At 40.6% G+C, this 15193-nt stretch overlaps 2 protein-coding genes across 30 annotated transcripts in view; one reads left to right on the top strand and one right to left on the bottom strand.

The window, feature by feature from the left end:
• The window catches only part of HMBOX1 (homeobox containing 1), a 192112-nt gene extending 189317 nt beyond the window's left edge, over positions 1-2795 (bottom strand). For 16 of the 26 annotated variants that reach the window (XM_044766903.2, XM_044766904.2, XM_044766902.2 and 13 more), the window contains exon 1: positions 2477-2795. The gene's annotated coding sequence lies outside the window, so the exon portion shown is untranslated. The remainder of the gene's footprint in view (positions 1-2476) is intronic. The other 10 variants (XM_070505127.1, XM_070505126.1, XM_070505115.1 and 7 more) reach the window with 3 other exon arrangements.
• Positions 2796-2894: 99 nt separating this feature from the next.
• Positions 2895-15193, top strand: part of INTS9 (integrator complex subunit 9) — a 104998-nt gene continuing 92699 nt past the window's right edge. For 2 of the 4 annotated variants that reach the window (XM_014843333.3, XM_070505133.1), the window contains exon 1: positions 3002-3283. In XM_014843333.3, coding sequence (XP_014698819.1) covers positions 3275-3283 — 9 coding nt within the window. In that variant the 5' untranslated portion in view covers positions 3002-3274. Of the gene's footprint in view, positions 3284-15193 lie in introns of all 4 variants that reach the window. The other 2 variants (XM_014843334.3, XM_070505132.1) reach the window with 2 other exon arrangements.

The raw sequence follows: 15193 nt of genomic DNA on the forward strand, positions 1-15193 counted from the left end.
AACCAGACTACTAGTCAGAAAAAGTTTAATGGAAGCTTTTTTCAGTAAGTAACTTTGCATTTCCACAGAAGAAACAAACAAAAAAATCTGAGTTAAGGGTGGGTGAGGGAAGGGTTGGTGGGTTTCCAACTTGTAACAGAATTTTAGTTTTTTATTTCTCAAATAAGTATTGAACACTTTAAAACTCTCTAGGTCTAACAGAATATCTTTCAGCAAAAAAAACCCCCACTCTATTCCATAGTTACATAGGATTCTTCTCTAGTTTTTGCAAAGTAATGTTTCAAGTCAACATAGAAGGTTAAAACAAATAATTGTGGAAATCCTAGTCTACAACAAACTAAAGGCTCAGCTTTGTACCAACATATTCTATATTCTAAATTTGAGATTTAGAAGACAACAATTTTTTTTTAATCAGGTCAATCTAAATATATATGCTACCTCATGCTTATAGTCAGCTTGTCTGAGTGATTGACCAACTACAGAAATTTCAAATCAAAGGTTATAAAACATATCATAAAATTACACACGGTATCTACATGACTTTCAATTTTCATGGAATCCAAGGTCCTTTACTGATAGGTTCAAGAATTGATAAGTTTGGAGCCAAATATGTAAATACATTAAATTCTCAATAGTTGAAAGAGATATTATGCCACTTTCTTCAGTTATTTAAAGTCCATTACGCTACAAAACTGTCACAGAAAAAGGGTTATTGAAAAACATATTTCAGAATGAAGAAAGTACAAAATACATGATCTTAAATTCTCCTGGTGTAATATTATTAAATATTAAAGACTGTGAGAAACAAGAGATGTTGCAATCCTGTTCCCCTTATAACTTTAACTGAAACTTGAGAAAAAAAACAGAATTCAGATTTCCCAAACTTGACCTTATAAACATAATTCAACTAGATCTAATAACTTAGTTATGCAATTTCAAAATAAGTTTAATGCAAAGCACTGCAATCCTGATTCGTGATAATTACCTGAGACATACATGCAAAATAAAAATAAATGCAAATCCTTTTCATCCAGCGATGGATTTTATAGTAAAACCACAAAAAATGCAACCATATTAGCACAAACTAAATAAACAGGCACAGGAGGCATATGTCCATCCAGGAAGAGAAATCTACCACGCCAAGAAAGAAAGGAAGAACTGAAGGAAGGGAGAAGGGAAGAAAGGAAGGAAGGTAGGGAGGGAAGGCAGAGGTTTCTATACCTGCAGGATCACGGAGAAATAAACTAGTGACATCAATCTACCCAATATGATACATAAGGCTTTTTAAAGCTTTAGGGCAAATAAAAACAGCAATCACTTTATACTATTCAACTTTACATAGTATAGTATCTTTACCGCCAACGGCATTCTCCTCTACACTCACCCAATGCTCCCTCACTCTTCCATTCCAGCTTTCAGACGAGACAGAACAGGGTGGGGTAGAAGAAAAATACAAGATGCGCCTTTCAGCTACTCCCCCGCCCCAATATTTTCCCACAGTTTTTCCTACTACGAAAATAAGTCGCCCTATCTCAACATACACAACAGTCATTCTGTCTTTAGTAGACACACTGAGACACATACACATGTCAGCACTCCAGACCCCTGCCGTACGCCCCCGAATCTTAAGTAATGTTTAATCTATTTAACACGAGACATCGAGATACCTCTACCTACTGTTTCGGGGTGAGGGTGGGTGGAGGACGTCTTTCAAAGTAGCCCCAATAGTGTAACCAACACACGGTTCCGGAATAAAATATTAAGAACACTTTTCCTTTCCCCCCTATCTACCGACTTAAGGATGCAAAAATCCATCTCCACACCACCTCATCCCTACCATTCTCCTGCCCGGAGTTTGGGGTGGAGATCTGTCCGGGGCGGGGGCGGGGCAGAGGAGTGTGAGCGGGCAGTGGGACACAGACGAGTTGCTCACCCCGGCTACCCCGCACCACCGTCGCCAGCCCAAAGGTCCGGCACCCGGACCTCAAGCACACTTCTCTGCCCAGGCCCAGTTAAAAGCTGTGACTCCAGCTATCTAACTTCCTATCTACAGACATTTATTCAAAACTAACACATCACACAAGTACACGTCACACAGTTTAGCACACAGTTATACACCCCAAACAAACCCACACACCTCAAATTCACCTCACAGTTTCCCAAACTCCAAACAGGAGACCCCACCTCCAGGAGTCAAACCTTTCGCCCATAGTGGAGGAAACCAGGAGAAAAGAGTTGGGGAGCAGCCGACGCCTTTCAATTACCGCCCCCCACAAACTGCCCCACCCCAGACCCTCCGTCCGTGTTACTCACTAGGACGACCCCCGCTTCCTCCCTCCTCTCAATCGGGCCGCTTAAGAGACCCATCCCCAGCCCACTCACTTTCTTCCAAAAACCCCTCCAAAAAAAAAAAGTGAAGAGAAAGAAGCGAGGAAAGAGATTTGAGGTAGTCCGGCTTCAAAACCGCTCGACTCACCTCAGAATCCTTGCTGAGTTCTCTCCGCCCGGCACAGCCCCCTCCCCAACGTCCCAGTACGAAGGGCTGAGGTAGGGAGGAGGGGAAAACGGGAGGGGGAGGGGTGTCTTCCGCGTGGGGCGCCCGTCGGGAGGGGCCTGGGGAGGGGTTGAGGCCGGCGCAGGAAGAGGAGAAGGGGGAGGGGAGGCCCCTATCTCCCAGTCTCCCCCTGAAAACCTCCCTTGTCTCAATCACATCAGACTGACTGTCTTTGTCTGGCTGACAACCGCCATATTGATATCAACAGCCCCGTTCCCACCTGCTGCAGCCGGGCAGCCCTGGGAGTTGTAGTTCCTGCCTCCCTTGAGTAAAAGCGCGAGAGTCGGCGTCCAGAGACCCCAGGGAACTACAGCTCCCGATAAGTCCCGCGCCCATCCGCCTTCCCACAGGGAGGAGGAGAAAGGGGCGCCAGAGCTGTGGGAACTACACATCCCAGAATACCATGGGTCCCAGGCTCAGAAGGGGGACATGATATCATGCTGGGGTGGAGAGGGAGGATGAATTTGCGGCGGGGAAGAATTTGAGCTGACGGAGGCGGCCTTTAGAGAGGAAAGAGAGGAAAAGGAACGATGACCACAGGTCCCATGATGCTTGCAGACATGACTACACTTCCCATGATGCCCCGGGAAGGGGGCGTAGGGAGGAAAGACTGCATGTCCCACGATGCTCTCGGCGGGCCGGTGGCAGAGATTGAACCGGAAGACGCTTTCTGGGTATGAGGGAGTCGAGTGACTGGTGTTGAACAACCAAAAGTCCAATATGAAACTGGTAAGTCTCTGCTCCTAGGTTAGAGGGCAAAGGTATTGCCATATCCTTTTGGACTTCGTCGTTTTCACTTTGAGAAGGGAACCGTCGTGGAGGAGAGGTGGCAGTTAGGAAACTATAAAGTGGGGTGGACTGAGGAAAGCTGCTATTTGTTGTTGAGGTTTGAATCCCACCTCCCACTGCACCCTACACACAATTGCCAGGAGATCTGATTCATCCTTTGGCGCATCGTTTGGTTAGCTAAGAGGCTGACTGTCAATTTCTTCACCTACGAACTAAGGTTGGACTTGAACTATGTTTGACTTGTGTGTTTCTCAGCTGCCACGTGAGTGTTAGAATAAGTTCTTTCCGCGCGATTGGCACTTGATTAGCGTTTCTCTCTACCGTTGTTGAGAAGGCTTACGTTAAATATGAGCAGAGACTAGAAAATAATTTAGCAGAGACTTATCACTTATTAAATTTTCTTCTGTAGACTCCTAAACGCCCTTGGAATTCAGAGAAGGAGCTCAGGGTGTGATCTTGGAGGATTTGAGCCTTAAACCCTGTGTAAGATTGGGGGAGAGGAAGTCTAGGGCTGTAGGGAGTGCATGAGCCAAGGATAGATGGAGCATACTATATGCGTGCAGAGGTCTTTGCATCACAAAATTCAAAGACTTCGCTTATAGAAAAGCTTCTCCAACCTTTATTTTGAGTCATTTTACTCTCGTGCACACAGATATAACTAGTTTATTCCAACTGTGTGGGATTAGTAATAGTATAATTCAGAGAGTAGAAAAGCAGGTGTGAGATGCTATTTCTCAACCTTTTAAAATCTGTGTTCCTGTAGCCACATATTGTCAAGCTTTACTTCCTGTAATGTGTCTGTGTGTGTGTGCGCGCGTGCTGAGGAAGATTGGCTCTGAACTAGTATCTGTGCCAGTCTTCCTCTGTATTGTATGTGGGACACTGCCACAGCATGGCTGAGGAGTGGTGTGTAGCTCCACACCCGGGATCCAACATGGGAACCCCAGGCTGCTGAAGCAGAGTGCACAAACTTAAGCACTAGCCACCTGGTTGGCCCCATAGTTCCTGTAATTTTTATACAAAAACAAAAGGTTTGTTTTCTTAGTTATTTGAATATGCTTTTCCAGAGCACACATACATGCTACAAGCATATACTCTGCAAAGTGTCAGCTGTTTTCTGCAAAGTCAGAGAAAGTATTAAAAGTAAATTCAACTCCAAAACTGTCCCCATTTAAAGCAGTTTATGTAAGGGATAGGGTACAGATCAGTAAACCTTGAGAATGTCAGTTTGATTCTAGGTCAGAATGCAAAACATTTAAGAATGCAGAGTTGAAAATCACTGCCCTTGCCCTAAAGAAGCATGCAATCTAATGCAGAAGATAGAAAAGTAAGCCAAAATTATAATTTGCTGTTTTCATGGTAAAAGAAAGGCATGTTCAGGGTTTAGGGGATTGAGGATGATGACTGGGGGGTGGGAGGAGTCGGAGACAGCTTCCTGGAAAGGGACTGTTGAACTGTTAAGACGGAGGAGTAGACTAGGGCCATTCATGAAGAGGGTTCAGCTTAGAGAAGCAGAAGAGCTTGGCTTGGAACACAGACCATAGGTCCTCAATAAAGGATAAGTTAGGGACCCACCCGGTGGCATAGCGGTTAATTTCCCATGTTCTGCTTCGGAGGCCAAGGGTTCCCGGTTGGAATCCCGGGTGTGGACATGGCACCGCTTGGCAAAAGCCATGCTGTGGTAGGCGTCCCACATGTAAAGTAGAGGAAGACAGGCACAGATGTTAGCTCAGGGCCAGTCTTCCTCAGCAAAAAGAGGAGGAGTGGCAGCAGATGTTAGCTCAGGGCTAATTTTCCTCAAAAAAAAAAAAAGATGTTATATTTGGTGTGCTACGTGAGAAGGTAGGCAAGTGAGTGACAGTGTTTTTCATAACAGCTCATTTGCTGAGGGTATCAGAGAGCCAGGGCTTACTTTACATATACTTTGGTTTGCTCATAAAATCCTCCTGTGTAATTTATTTAGAGATGTGAAAACATAGAAGGGAAAAAAGTAGAAACTTATTTTTTCCTTTAAGAAGCAAAAGATGCCTCAGAGGAAGAGGAAGTGTTCTATCTATACTCCCTCCCTCCTTACTTTCAATCTATGTATTACATGCTAAAACTCATTTAGTAGGTGATAGATGATATATAATGCAGAATTTCTATCATCATAGCAAAGTGGTTTCAAAAACACTGACACTCAATAAGTCAGACTTCTTTTGTGTCTCATGCCTCCCATAGAGTTGGAATAAATCCTCCCATGGCCTAAAATTTTTAACTTTGTGTACTGTTTCAGGAATATGTAGTAAGCCATGTTTTACGTTTATAGTCATGAAACGCAGAAATAAATTGGTTTTTAGCACTTTTTTTTTGAAGATTTTATTTTTCCTTTTTCTCCCCAAAGCCCCCTGGTACATAGTTGTGTATTTCTAGTTGTGGGTCCTTCTAGTTGTGGCATGTGGGACGCCTCCTCAGTATGGCCTGATGAGCGCTGCCATGTCCGTGCCCAGGATCTGAACCAGTGAAACCCTGGGCTGCCGAAGCAGAGCGCAGGAACTTAACCACTCTGCCACAGGGCTGGCCCCTGCACATTCTTGTTTTTGAGATTGTAACTTCCTAAAATACCCTTCCCATGTACAATCTGTGACCATATCTTATTGATTCTACTTCTGTTCTTGAACAGATCTGTTTCTCTCCAGTCCCACTAATACTGCCTTTGTAGGGGCTCTTTTCATGTGACGCTTGGAAGTCAACAAGACCTTCTGACTGGTCTCCCTGCATTCAGAGACCCTCTCCAATGCATTCTCTACTGTGCATCCCAGAAGTTGTTTAAAACTGCAGAGTTTCATAAAATCCTCAGTAGCTTCTTTTGCCCTTAGGATAAAGTCTTACAATTCTTAACTTGGCTTACTTGGTCCTGCAGAATGTGGCCCTGCCCCCCTCTGCAGGCTCATGTCTAGCCTTCATCTCCCTTGCTCTCTTTGTTCCAGTTATATTGCACATCTTCCACTACCTTGAACTCACCCTGCTCTCTTTTGCTTTTAGGACTTTTTAAAAATATGTTCCATTGCCTGCAACATTTTTTTGCCTGCCTATTTCTTCATATATTTCAGATTTCTCTCTTCAAATAGCACTTCTTCAAAGTCTCCTTGAATTAGGTGACCCTGTTATATGCTTCCATGGCATACTTCCTTTTTGTAGCCCTTGTAATTAATGGTTTCATGTCTGTTGTCCCTCCTGTAGACTCTCTATTCCTAGGGCCTGACATATAGTGTGATGCCACTAAAGAGTAGTCAAATAAATAATTGCTGAAGGATTATCAAAATCTGTGAATATCATTGAGAATCGATTAAGGGGTGAATTAAAACATTACACTAGGGGCCTGCCCGGTGCTGCAGTGGTTAAGTTCGCATGTTCTGCTTTAGGAGCCTGGGGTTCGCCAGTTCAGATCCCAAGCGCAGCCCTACGTACTGCTTATCAAGCCATGCTGTGACAGGCGTCCCGCATATAAAATAGAGGAAGATGGGTATGGATGTTAGCTCAGGGCCAGTCTTCCTCAGCAAGAAAAAAAAAAAAAGAGGATTAGCAGCAGATGTTAGCTCAGAGCTAATCTTCCTCAAAAAAAAAAATTACAATAAGCCATAACCATTGGAATAAAAAGGAATGATTGCTATCTTTTAGGGAGCAATTTCTGTGTGCCAGGCACTATGCTAGGTACTTGCTATTTAGTGTCTCACTTAATCCTTTGATCTAGGTGATGGTATTCCCACTACAGATAGAAAATTTGAACCTCAGGGAGGTGAAGTGGCTCAAAGTTACACAGATGAAAAAAAGTGGTAGAGCCAAGGCCTGAACCCAAGATTCCTTCCTTAAGAGTCTGCAGGGACTCCAGCACCTCGCACAGGGCCTGGGGTATGCCAGGTTATCTCTCAAATAGATGAAGATTAAAGTGAATAAAATAGTAAGAAGCAGTTCAAGAGTGCAGCGTGTATCATACTTCCTATAGATAGTTCCAGAGATAGAGAGAATCCCTAGTTTATTCAGTCAACAAAGATTTATTATGCAATCGCAGTGTACCCTTGGCATTCAAAGTTTTAATACTTTCCATTTTAACTATTAGGTTTGACCCCTGAGATCGATGACAAGGAATTATTTGTGATTTTACTGAGGCTCCAATTTGAATGTGACTTTAAGATTAATGCTAATCTTTAGTGAATGAACCTGATTGCCTCACAGTCTGTGGCTCTCTGCAGTTATTGTTGCTCTCTTGTTAAAAGTCTGAAAGAAAGGTCGTAAAATGCTTGTTATGCTATACTTTTTGAATTTGATAGAGGAAATTATGTGCTGTAGTTGTATTTACAAATTTAAGAACTCAAGAAGGCCATGAGGCTATTCTTCAGTAGTCTATGCTTCTTTGTACAAAATGCTGTTTCATTACTATGGCTTTTGGGAGAAGGCTCAAACTTTTAACTCACCACTTCTCCTAGGAAAACAGATGGAGCAAAGAAAGGGATTCATGGACTTCTTGTGAAGGACAAGTAAAACACAAAGTGGAATTGTAGATGATGTAGAAGATCTTTGCTTGAAAGGGACAAATCCTGCCCCAAGGTCAATTTAATAAATCATTCCAAAGGGGTGTGGTTAATCCTCACCTTGGATCTGAGAGTGATGGATTTTTTCAATCTACAGAATTGTAGGATCCTTTTGGCTTCTTAGAATTTGGATCAAGAACAGAAAATCTCTTGCTATAAATTACAAACATTCACAATTTTTCCAGTGCTTAATTCACCTATTGCAGTGCGATTGTTAAAATGTCAGCCTGATTTCACTTTTTTCTGTTTCTCTTTGCTGGTTGATTAGAGTGCCCTCGTGTGTCTTTATGATGTAATACCAGTTAAAGCTTTGTAAAGGTCATGTTTTATCACCACCTCAGTGTGATAGGCTTTTTTTCCCTTTTGAACAGTTTCCTCATGCTCTGAAAAGAGATGTGTGACGTAAGGCTAGGTCACATATCTTGTTCTGTAGCGTTCCAAGGTAAAAATGGATATTGTACTTTTGAGCATTTCAAAGTCCTAATTGTTACCCTGAAGATTAAATCTTTTATACTTACCAAGGCAAAAAAAGTATATCAATGTTAGATTTTTTTTTGGTAATAGTCTTTGAATTGGGAAAAAAGAATACATATACATATATATATTTATCTCACACAATACAAGCATGACAGCACGTTGCTGTTGCTTATAACTGCAGTAGCACACTTCTTTTGTGACGGGTTTGTTCTGAGGACTCAAATCCCTCTGCCATTTACTCTGATAATCAGCAAAGTATACTTGACAAGCAAGGGCCAAGAGTGCAGCATGGCTGTGGAACTCAGTAAAACCTAGCATTCCAAATGGAAAATTTGCTCCTGGCTTGCAAAATGCCAGGAGAGATCCAGGCATAAACTGCCCCTCAGATCTTCATCAGCATTCATTTATTCATTCAACAAATCTTCCTGAACACCTACCTCGTCTGTGCTAGGCATTGCTCACAGTACTTGTAAATTGCAGTGAACAAAATAGATTTACTCCCTGCCTTTATGGAACATGAAGTCTAGCAGGCTTACTGTGCAGTTTAAACAATATTACAGTGAACTTCCTGATGTGGAGATGTTCTTGGGCACTGACTCAAGTATTTTTTTAATGTCATGGTCAAAAAATGTACAGTCATACATCACTTAACAACAGGGATATGTTCTGAGAGATGCATTGTTAGATAATTTCATCATTGTGCAAACATCATGGAGTGTACTTACACAAACCTAGGTGGTATAGCCTACTACAAACATAGGCTATATGGTACTAATCTTATGGGACCACCATTGTTTATGCGGTCTGTTGTTGACCAAAAAACATCGTTACACAGCACATGACTAGTTGTGTCCAAGAATATGCCTTCTTAAAATTTTAACAGGTATGGCCAACTTGCCCACTAGTTTACCCTTCTACCAGTAGTGTGTGAGAATTCACTTCCCCACCCTTGCCAACAATACCATCTGTTTCTTTACTCTTACTATGTGTCTTACTAATGTAACTTTCTTCTGTCATCAATCCTCACACCCTCTTAACTCTTAGACTTCAGCCATATTTCGTAAAACATCCTTACGGTAGTGATATATGGATGTGGGAAGATGTACCAGAAAAAACAAATTTCAGAATAAAAAGTGGTGTCATAAGAATCTTTCAAAGGAATTTTTTAAAGAATTTAAAGCTTTGTTAAAGAATTTAAAGCTTTGAAAATGCTGATGCACGGGTATAGTAATTAAGATGACAGTATTATGGGATCAAGCAGATTAGAGAGGCCACTGGGCCAACTGTGCATAAATGGCAGAGGAGATCCCTCATGTCCCCCAGAAAAGGGATGACCAGTGAGATGAAGCTAAGAGCTGATGTGCCAGGAAGGGCTAAGGAAGAGGCAGGTGCCAGAATTTGCAGAGATCTTGAGAAAAGGCAAGAATGTGAACAGAAAGGATGAAGGGGAATAGGAAAGACTGTAGGAGAAAGGCGTCAGCTTGAAAGCCCCAAGGCGCTCAGTGATCAAGACTGAGAACTGTGTGGTGGGAACTTTACTGTGAGAAAAACAGCAAGTTTAAATTGTCCCCGATTGACCATATATCTGAAGGAAATGCCTTAAAGGTCTGAAACATTTAAATTTATTGTAAGCACAACTAAATGAACTTTAGCTCTCCCAAGGATAGATAATCAGATAGATGATGTTCAAGAAAGCAATTCTTTAACAGGAATTGCAAAACTAACACCCTTTTTGCCCTTAAGGTACAGTTTATTTTTCATCACTCATGTTTATGGAGGGGTGGAGGGAGCTGAATAATAAAAGGTCTTGCATAATCCATTCCTCAGATTTATGACCTCAGCAGAGATTCTCTTTTCCTAAATACAGTATTTCTCCATTTTTCTATTCCAGTAAAATAGAGGAAGGCATAATTAGATGTTCTAATTTAATGTCTTCCTTCCCATATTTTTTCCACATGTGGAAATATAGGTAAACAAGCAGTAGTATTAATGATGTAAAGGATATTATTATTATAATGGTTATCTTTAATGCTTTTTAAACAGCTTTATTGAGGTCTAATTTACATACCACAAAATTCACACATTTAAGGGGTGCAATGCAATGACTTTTAGTGAATTTACAGAGTTGTACAACAATCACCAGAATTTAGTTTTAGAATATTTCTGTCACTCCAGAAAAGATCCCTTGTGCCCATTAGCAGTCAATCCCTATTACTACCTCCAGGCTCAGGCAACACTAATCTACTTTCTGTGTCTTGTAGATTTGCCCTTTCTGGTCATTTCATGTACGTTGATTTATGCAGTATGTGATCTTTTGTATCTGAGTTCTTTCACTTAGCATAATGCTTTTGAGGTTCATCCATGTTGTAGCATGTAGTTGTCAATAATATTCCACTCCATGAATATACCACATTTTGTTTATCCATGTACCAGTTGATAGACATTTGGATAGTTTCTACTTTGGAGCTGTTACTATTGTGTGAACATAAGTTTTTATTTCTAATATCTCCATGTTTTCATTTCTTTCTCTTGCATGATTGCACTGGCTAGAACCTTCAGTACAGTATTGAATAGAAGTGTGAACAGACATCCTTGCCCGTCTTTTCCCCCTTCTGATCTTAAGGGGAAAGCATTCAGTCTTTCATTACTGAATATGATGTGAGCTATAGGTTTTTCGTAGATGCCCTTTATCAAGTTGAGGATGTTCCCTTCTATCCCTAGTCTGTTGAGCTTTTTTATCATGAATGGATCTTGGAGTTTATCAAATGCTTTTCCTTTGGGTATCAAGGTGATAATATGGTTTTTGACCTTTATTATATTAATATGGCGTATTACCTTAATTGAATTTTGAATGTTAAATCAATCTTGCATTCCAGGGATAATTCTCACTTAGTCATGATATATAATCCTTTATATATGTTGCTCAATTTGGCTTGCTAATATTTTGTTGAGGATTTTTGCATGTATATTCACAGGAGATATTGGTCTGTAGTTTTCTTGTGATATCTTTGTCTGGCTTTGGTATCAGAGTAATATCGTTCTCATGGAATGAGCTGGGAAATATCCCCTCCTCTATCTTCTGGAAGAGTGTGTGAAAAATTGGTATTGTTTCTTCTGTAAATGTTTGATAGAATTCATAAATGAAGTCATCTGAGCCTGAGCTTTTCTTTGTGGAAAGATTTTTAATTGACTAATTGAATTTCTTTACTTGCTGTAGGTCGCTTCAGATTTTCTATTTGTGCATTACATTTTTTTTTAAATTGCAGTAAAATACACACAACGTAAAATTTGCTATTTTGGGCCGGCCCAGTGGCACAGCGGTTAAGTGTACACGTTCCGCTTCGGGTTCGCCGGTTCAGATCCCTGGGGCGGACATGGCACCGCTTGGCACACCATGCTGTGGTAGGCGTCCCACATATAAAGTAGAGGAAGATGAGCACGGATGTTAGCTCAGGGCCAGTCTTCCTCAGCAAAAAGAGGAGGATTGGCAGATGTTAGCTCAGGGCTAATCCTCCTCAAAAAAAAAAAAAATTTACTATTTTAACCATTTTTAAGTGTACAGTTCAGTGGCATTAAGTTCATTCACATTGTTGTGTAACCATCGCCACATCCATCTCCAGAAGTCACTTAGCATAGTATCTTCAGGGTTCATCCATGTTGTAGCATGTCAGAATTTCCATCCTTTTTTTTTTTTTAAGATTTTATTTTTCCTTTTTCTCCTCAAAGCTCCCCGGTACATAGTTCTGTATTTTTAGTTGTGGGTCCTTCTAGTTGTGGCATATGGGATGCCGCCTCAGCATGGCTTGTTGAGCGGTGCCACGTCTGTACCCAGGATCCGAAGTGGCAAAACCCTGGGCCGCTGAAGTGGAGCGCGTGAACTTAACCACTCGGCCATGGGGCGGGACCCTCCATCCTTTTTTTTAAAAGATTGGCACCTGAGCTGACATCTGTTGCTGATCTTTTTTCAGTGCTCCTTTCAAATATTTTAAAAAATATTTTTTTCTAACAGACACTTTGTATTTTCATTATCTAAAGGATAAGTTTAGAAATATGGCTGTTAGGCTGGAAGGTATAGTTCCGTCACCCCCACCTACATCCCTCCCAACTGTTTTGAAAATCATTTTTTTCTTCCTCTTCTCCTCAAAGTGCCCCAGTACATAGTTGTAGATTCGAGTTGTGGGTGTGGTTGTGCTATTTGGGATGCCACCTCAGTGTGGCCTGATGAGCGGTGCCATGTGTCGTTATACTTTTTTCATTATGTGTAAACTGTGGAACTTCTTTTCCTTTGTTTATAAAATCATCTGTATTTTGGGGCCGGCCCAGTGGCACAGCGGTTAAGTGCACACGTTCTGCTTCTCAGCGGCCCGGGGTTCACCAGTTTGGATCCCAGGTGCGGACATGGCACCACTTGGCAAAAGAAAAAAATCATCTGTATTTCCATTTCCTCCTCAACTCTCTTCTATCCCACTTGATCTATTAATATTATGGTACTAAACGATTTTACCTTATGCAGCTGTAGAGTGTATTTAATATCTTGTAGTACTCATTCCCGGTCGCTGCTCTTCACTTCAGAATTTTCCAGACTGTTCTCAAACATTTATTTTTTCATATAAAATTTAGAATTATTAGTTCCCAGTAAAATGCTTTTTATATTTTTATTGGAATCAGATTAAATTTACAAAATTTAAGGAGAGAGTTGACATTTCTTTCAACATATCATTGAGTCTATCTCAGAATAAGAATTGTCTTTTCCTTTATTTCCTTTTTTTAAACATATCTTTATCTTTTTGACTGTTACTGTAATTGGAATCTTTTCCTATATAGTTTACTTATAAGGAGGGTATTTTTTTTGTATTCTCTATAAAGACCACTGTCAGATTTTCTTATTTTAATTTTTAGTAGTTTTTCTACTTGATTCTCTTGGGCTTTCCAGGTGTATAGCTTTGCAGATTATTTTTTTATTTTTGTTTTTTTTTTTTTTTTTTGAGGAAGATTAACCCTGAGCTAACTACTGCCAATCCTCCTCTTTTTGCTGAGGAAGACTGCCCTGAGCTAACATTCGTGCCCATCTTCCTCTACTTTGTATGTGGGACGCCTACCACACCATGGCTTTTGCCAAGAGGTGCCATGTCGGCACCCAGGATCCGAACCGGCAAACCCTGGGCCGCTGAGAAGCAGAATGTGCACACTTAGCCGCTGCGCCACTGCACCGGCCCTGCAGATTATTTTTCTAAACCTGAGTTTTTTTCTGTGGTGTACTTATGTTGGCTTATACTTCCAGAATAGTTTGGAATAAGAGTGGTGGTGGTCGGCATCTCTGTTCTGTTTCTGACTTGAGTGGACATGCTGCTGGAACTCAACATGTTACTGTTATATTGACTTTGGGCTTGAAATTTTTGTATATTTTAATTTACATGCTATAGCTACCCGCTTTCTTGCTCTAAAATTTTTTAGTCACTAATAAAGTGAGATTCTTTCACATAGCCCAACACTAAGTTTTTTTCAAAGGGGAAGGTCTATTTGTGTTGTGTTGTTTGTTCTAGGCAGTTAATTATACCTTGCAAGCCATTTCCAGACTTTCAAGAAAACAATGGTTTTTATAACTTAAAGTCTTAGATGGTGCATAGCAGGTTTATAGAAGTAAAAGACTTCTATGACCTTAAAAGAAAATTGCAGGGTTTCTGTGGAAAACAGAACAGCCAGAAATAGTTTCTCTCTCTGTACTTAGAAGACAGGCCTGATAAAGGCAAGAGATGTAAACAAATCAGTCTGTTAAAATAAACATAATTACCACACCAAAAAAATCTCCGTAGAAACAAAAAGGGGTTGAGAGCCCTAGGAGGTGGCTTATTTATTTTAAGCTGTATTCGATTCAAGCTATGTACATCCAATAGGAAGAAACTGTTGATGAACGACTATATCATAGTTAAAACTAACAGATAGGAGAAGGAATAGCACACATCCATTGTTTGGCTATACAATCCAAAAGTGTTACTAAATACCTATCCTGTACAAAACCTCCTCAGTCTTGTGGGACATACTAAAGATGAATAAGACATAGATCCTACTTATCAGTAACTCACTGTTTAACACACCGTAGGTACAGTATGCTGTGTACACTATTTATGTATGTGACTGAGTTTGTGTAGTTTTAGTGATAAACCATGATAAAGGCAATAGTGAAGTATGTAAGATTAGGATTATGAAAGATAAATTCCAACCAGAGAATCAAAGTTTCCTAGAGAAATAAAATCCAAGCTGGCTTTGAAAAGTGCCTTGGCTGACAAATATGTCAGTGGAGGAGCATTGTGTCTCATTCCAGGAAGAAGGAACAGTTAAATTAAAAAGGATTTGTATTATGTTGAGTGTTCTTACATCGCGCGCACACACACACTTACAAAATAATAATAACAGTAAAGGGAGTGAGAAGAAAGTTTTGAGTTGTAGTGGATGTGTTTGTGGCCTTGATGGTGGTGATGGTTTCATGGGTGTGTACTTATCCCCAAACTCATCAAGTTATATACATTAAATAGAAACAGCTTTTTACGTGTCAATCATACCTCAATAAAGTGGTTTAAAAAAAGATTTGGAAGGGAGATGTTCACTTTCCCCAAAAATGTGCATGTACACATTATGTATTTTTCGTTTTATAGTGCTCTCTAGTAGTGTGTGCAAAAATGGACACATTTCTGTCCTCTCACATCTTCCTAATTCGTTACTTCAGAATATCAACATTTTCATTATGTATGTTATTAACATCTGAAAGATTTGTGCGTGTCACTGGAGCACTAGATCACTGCAG

Source organism: Equus asinus, chromosome 3 (genome assembly GCF_041296235.1).
Source record: "Equus asinus isolate D_3611 breed Donkey chromosome 3, EquAss-T2T_v2, whole genome shotgun sequence".
Classification (NCBI taxonomy): Eukaryota; Metazoa; Chordata; class Mammalia; order Perissodactyla; family Equidae; genus Equus; species Equus asinus.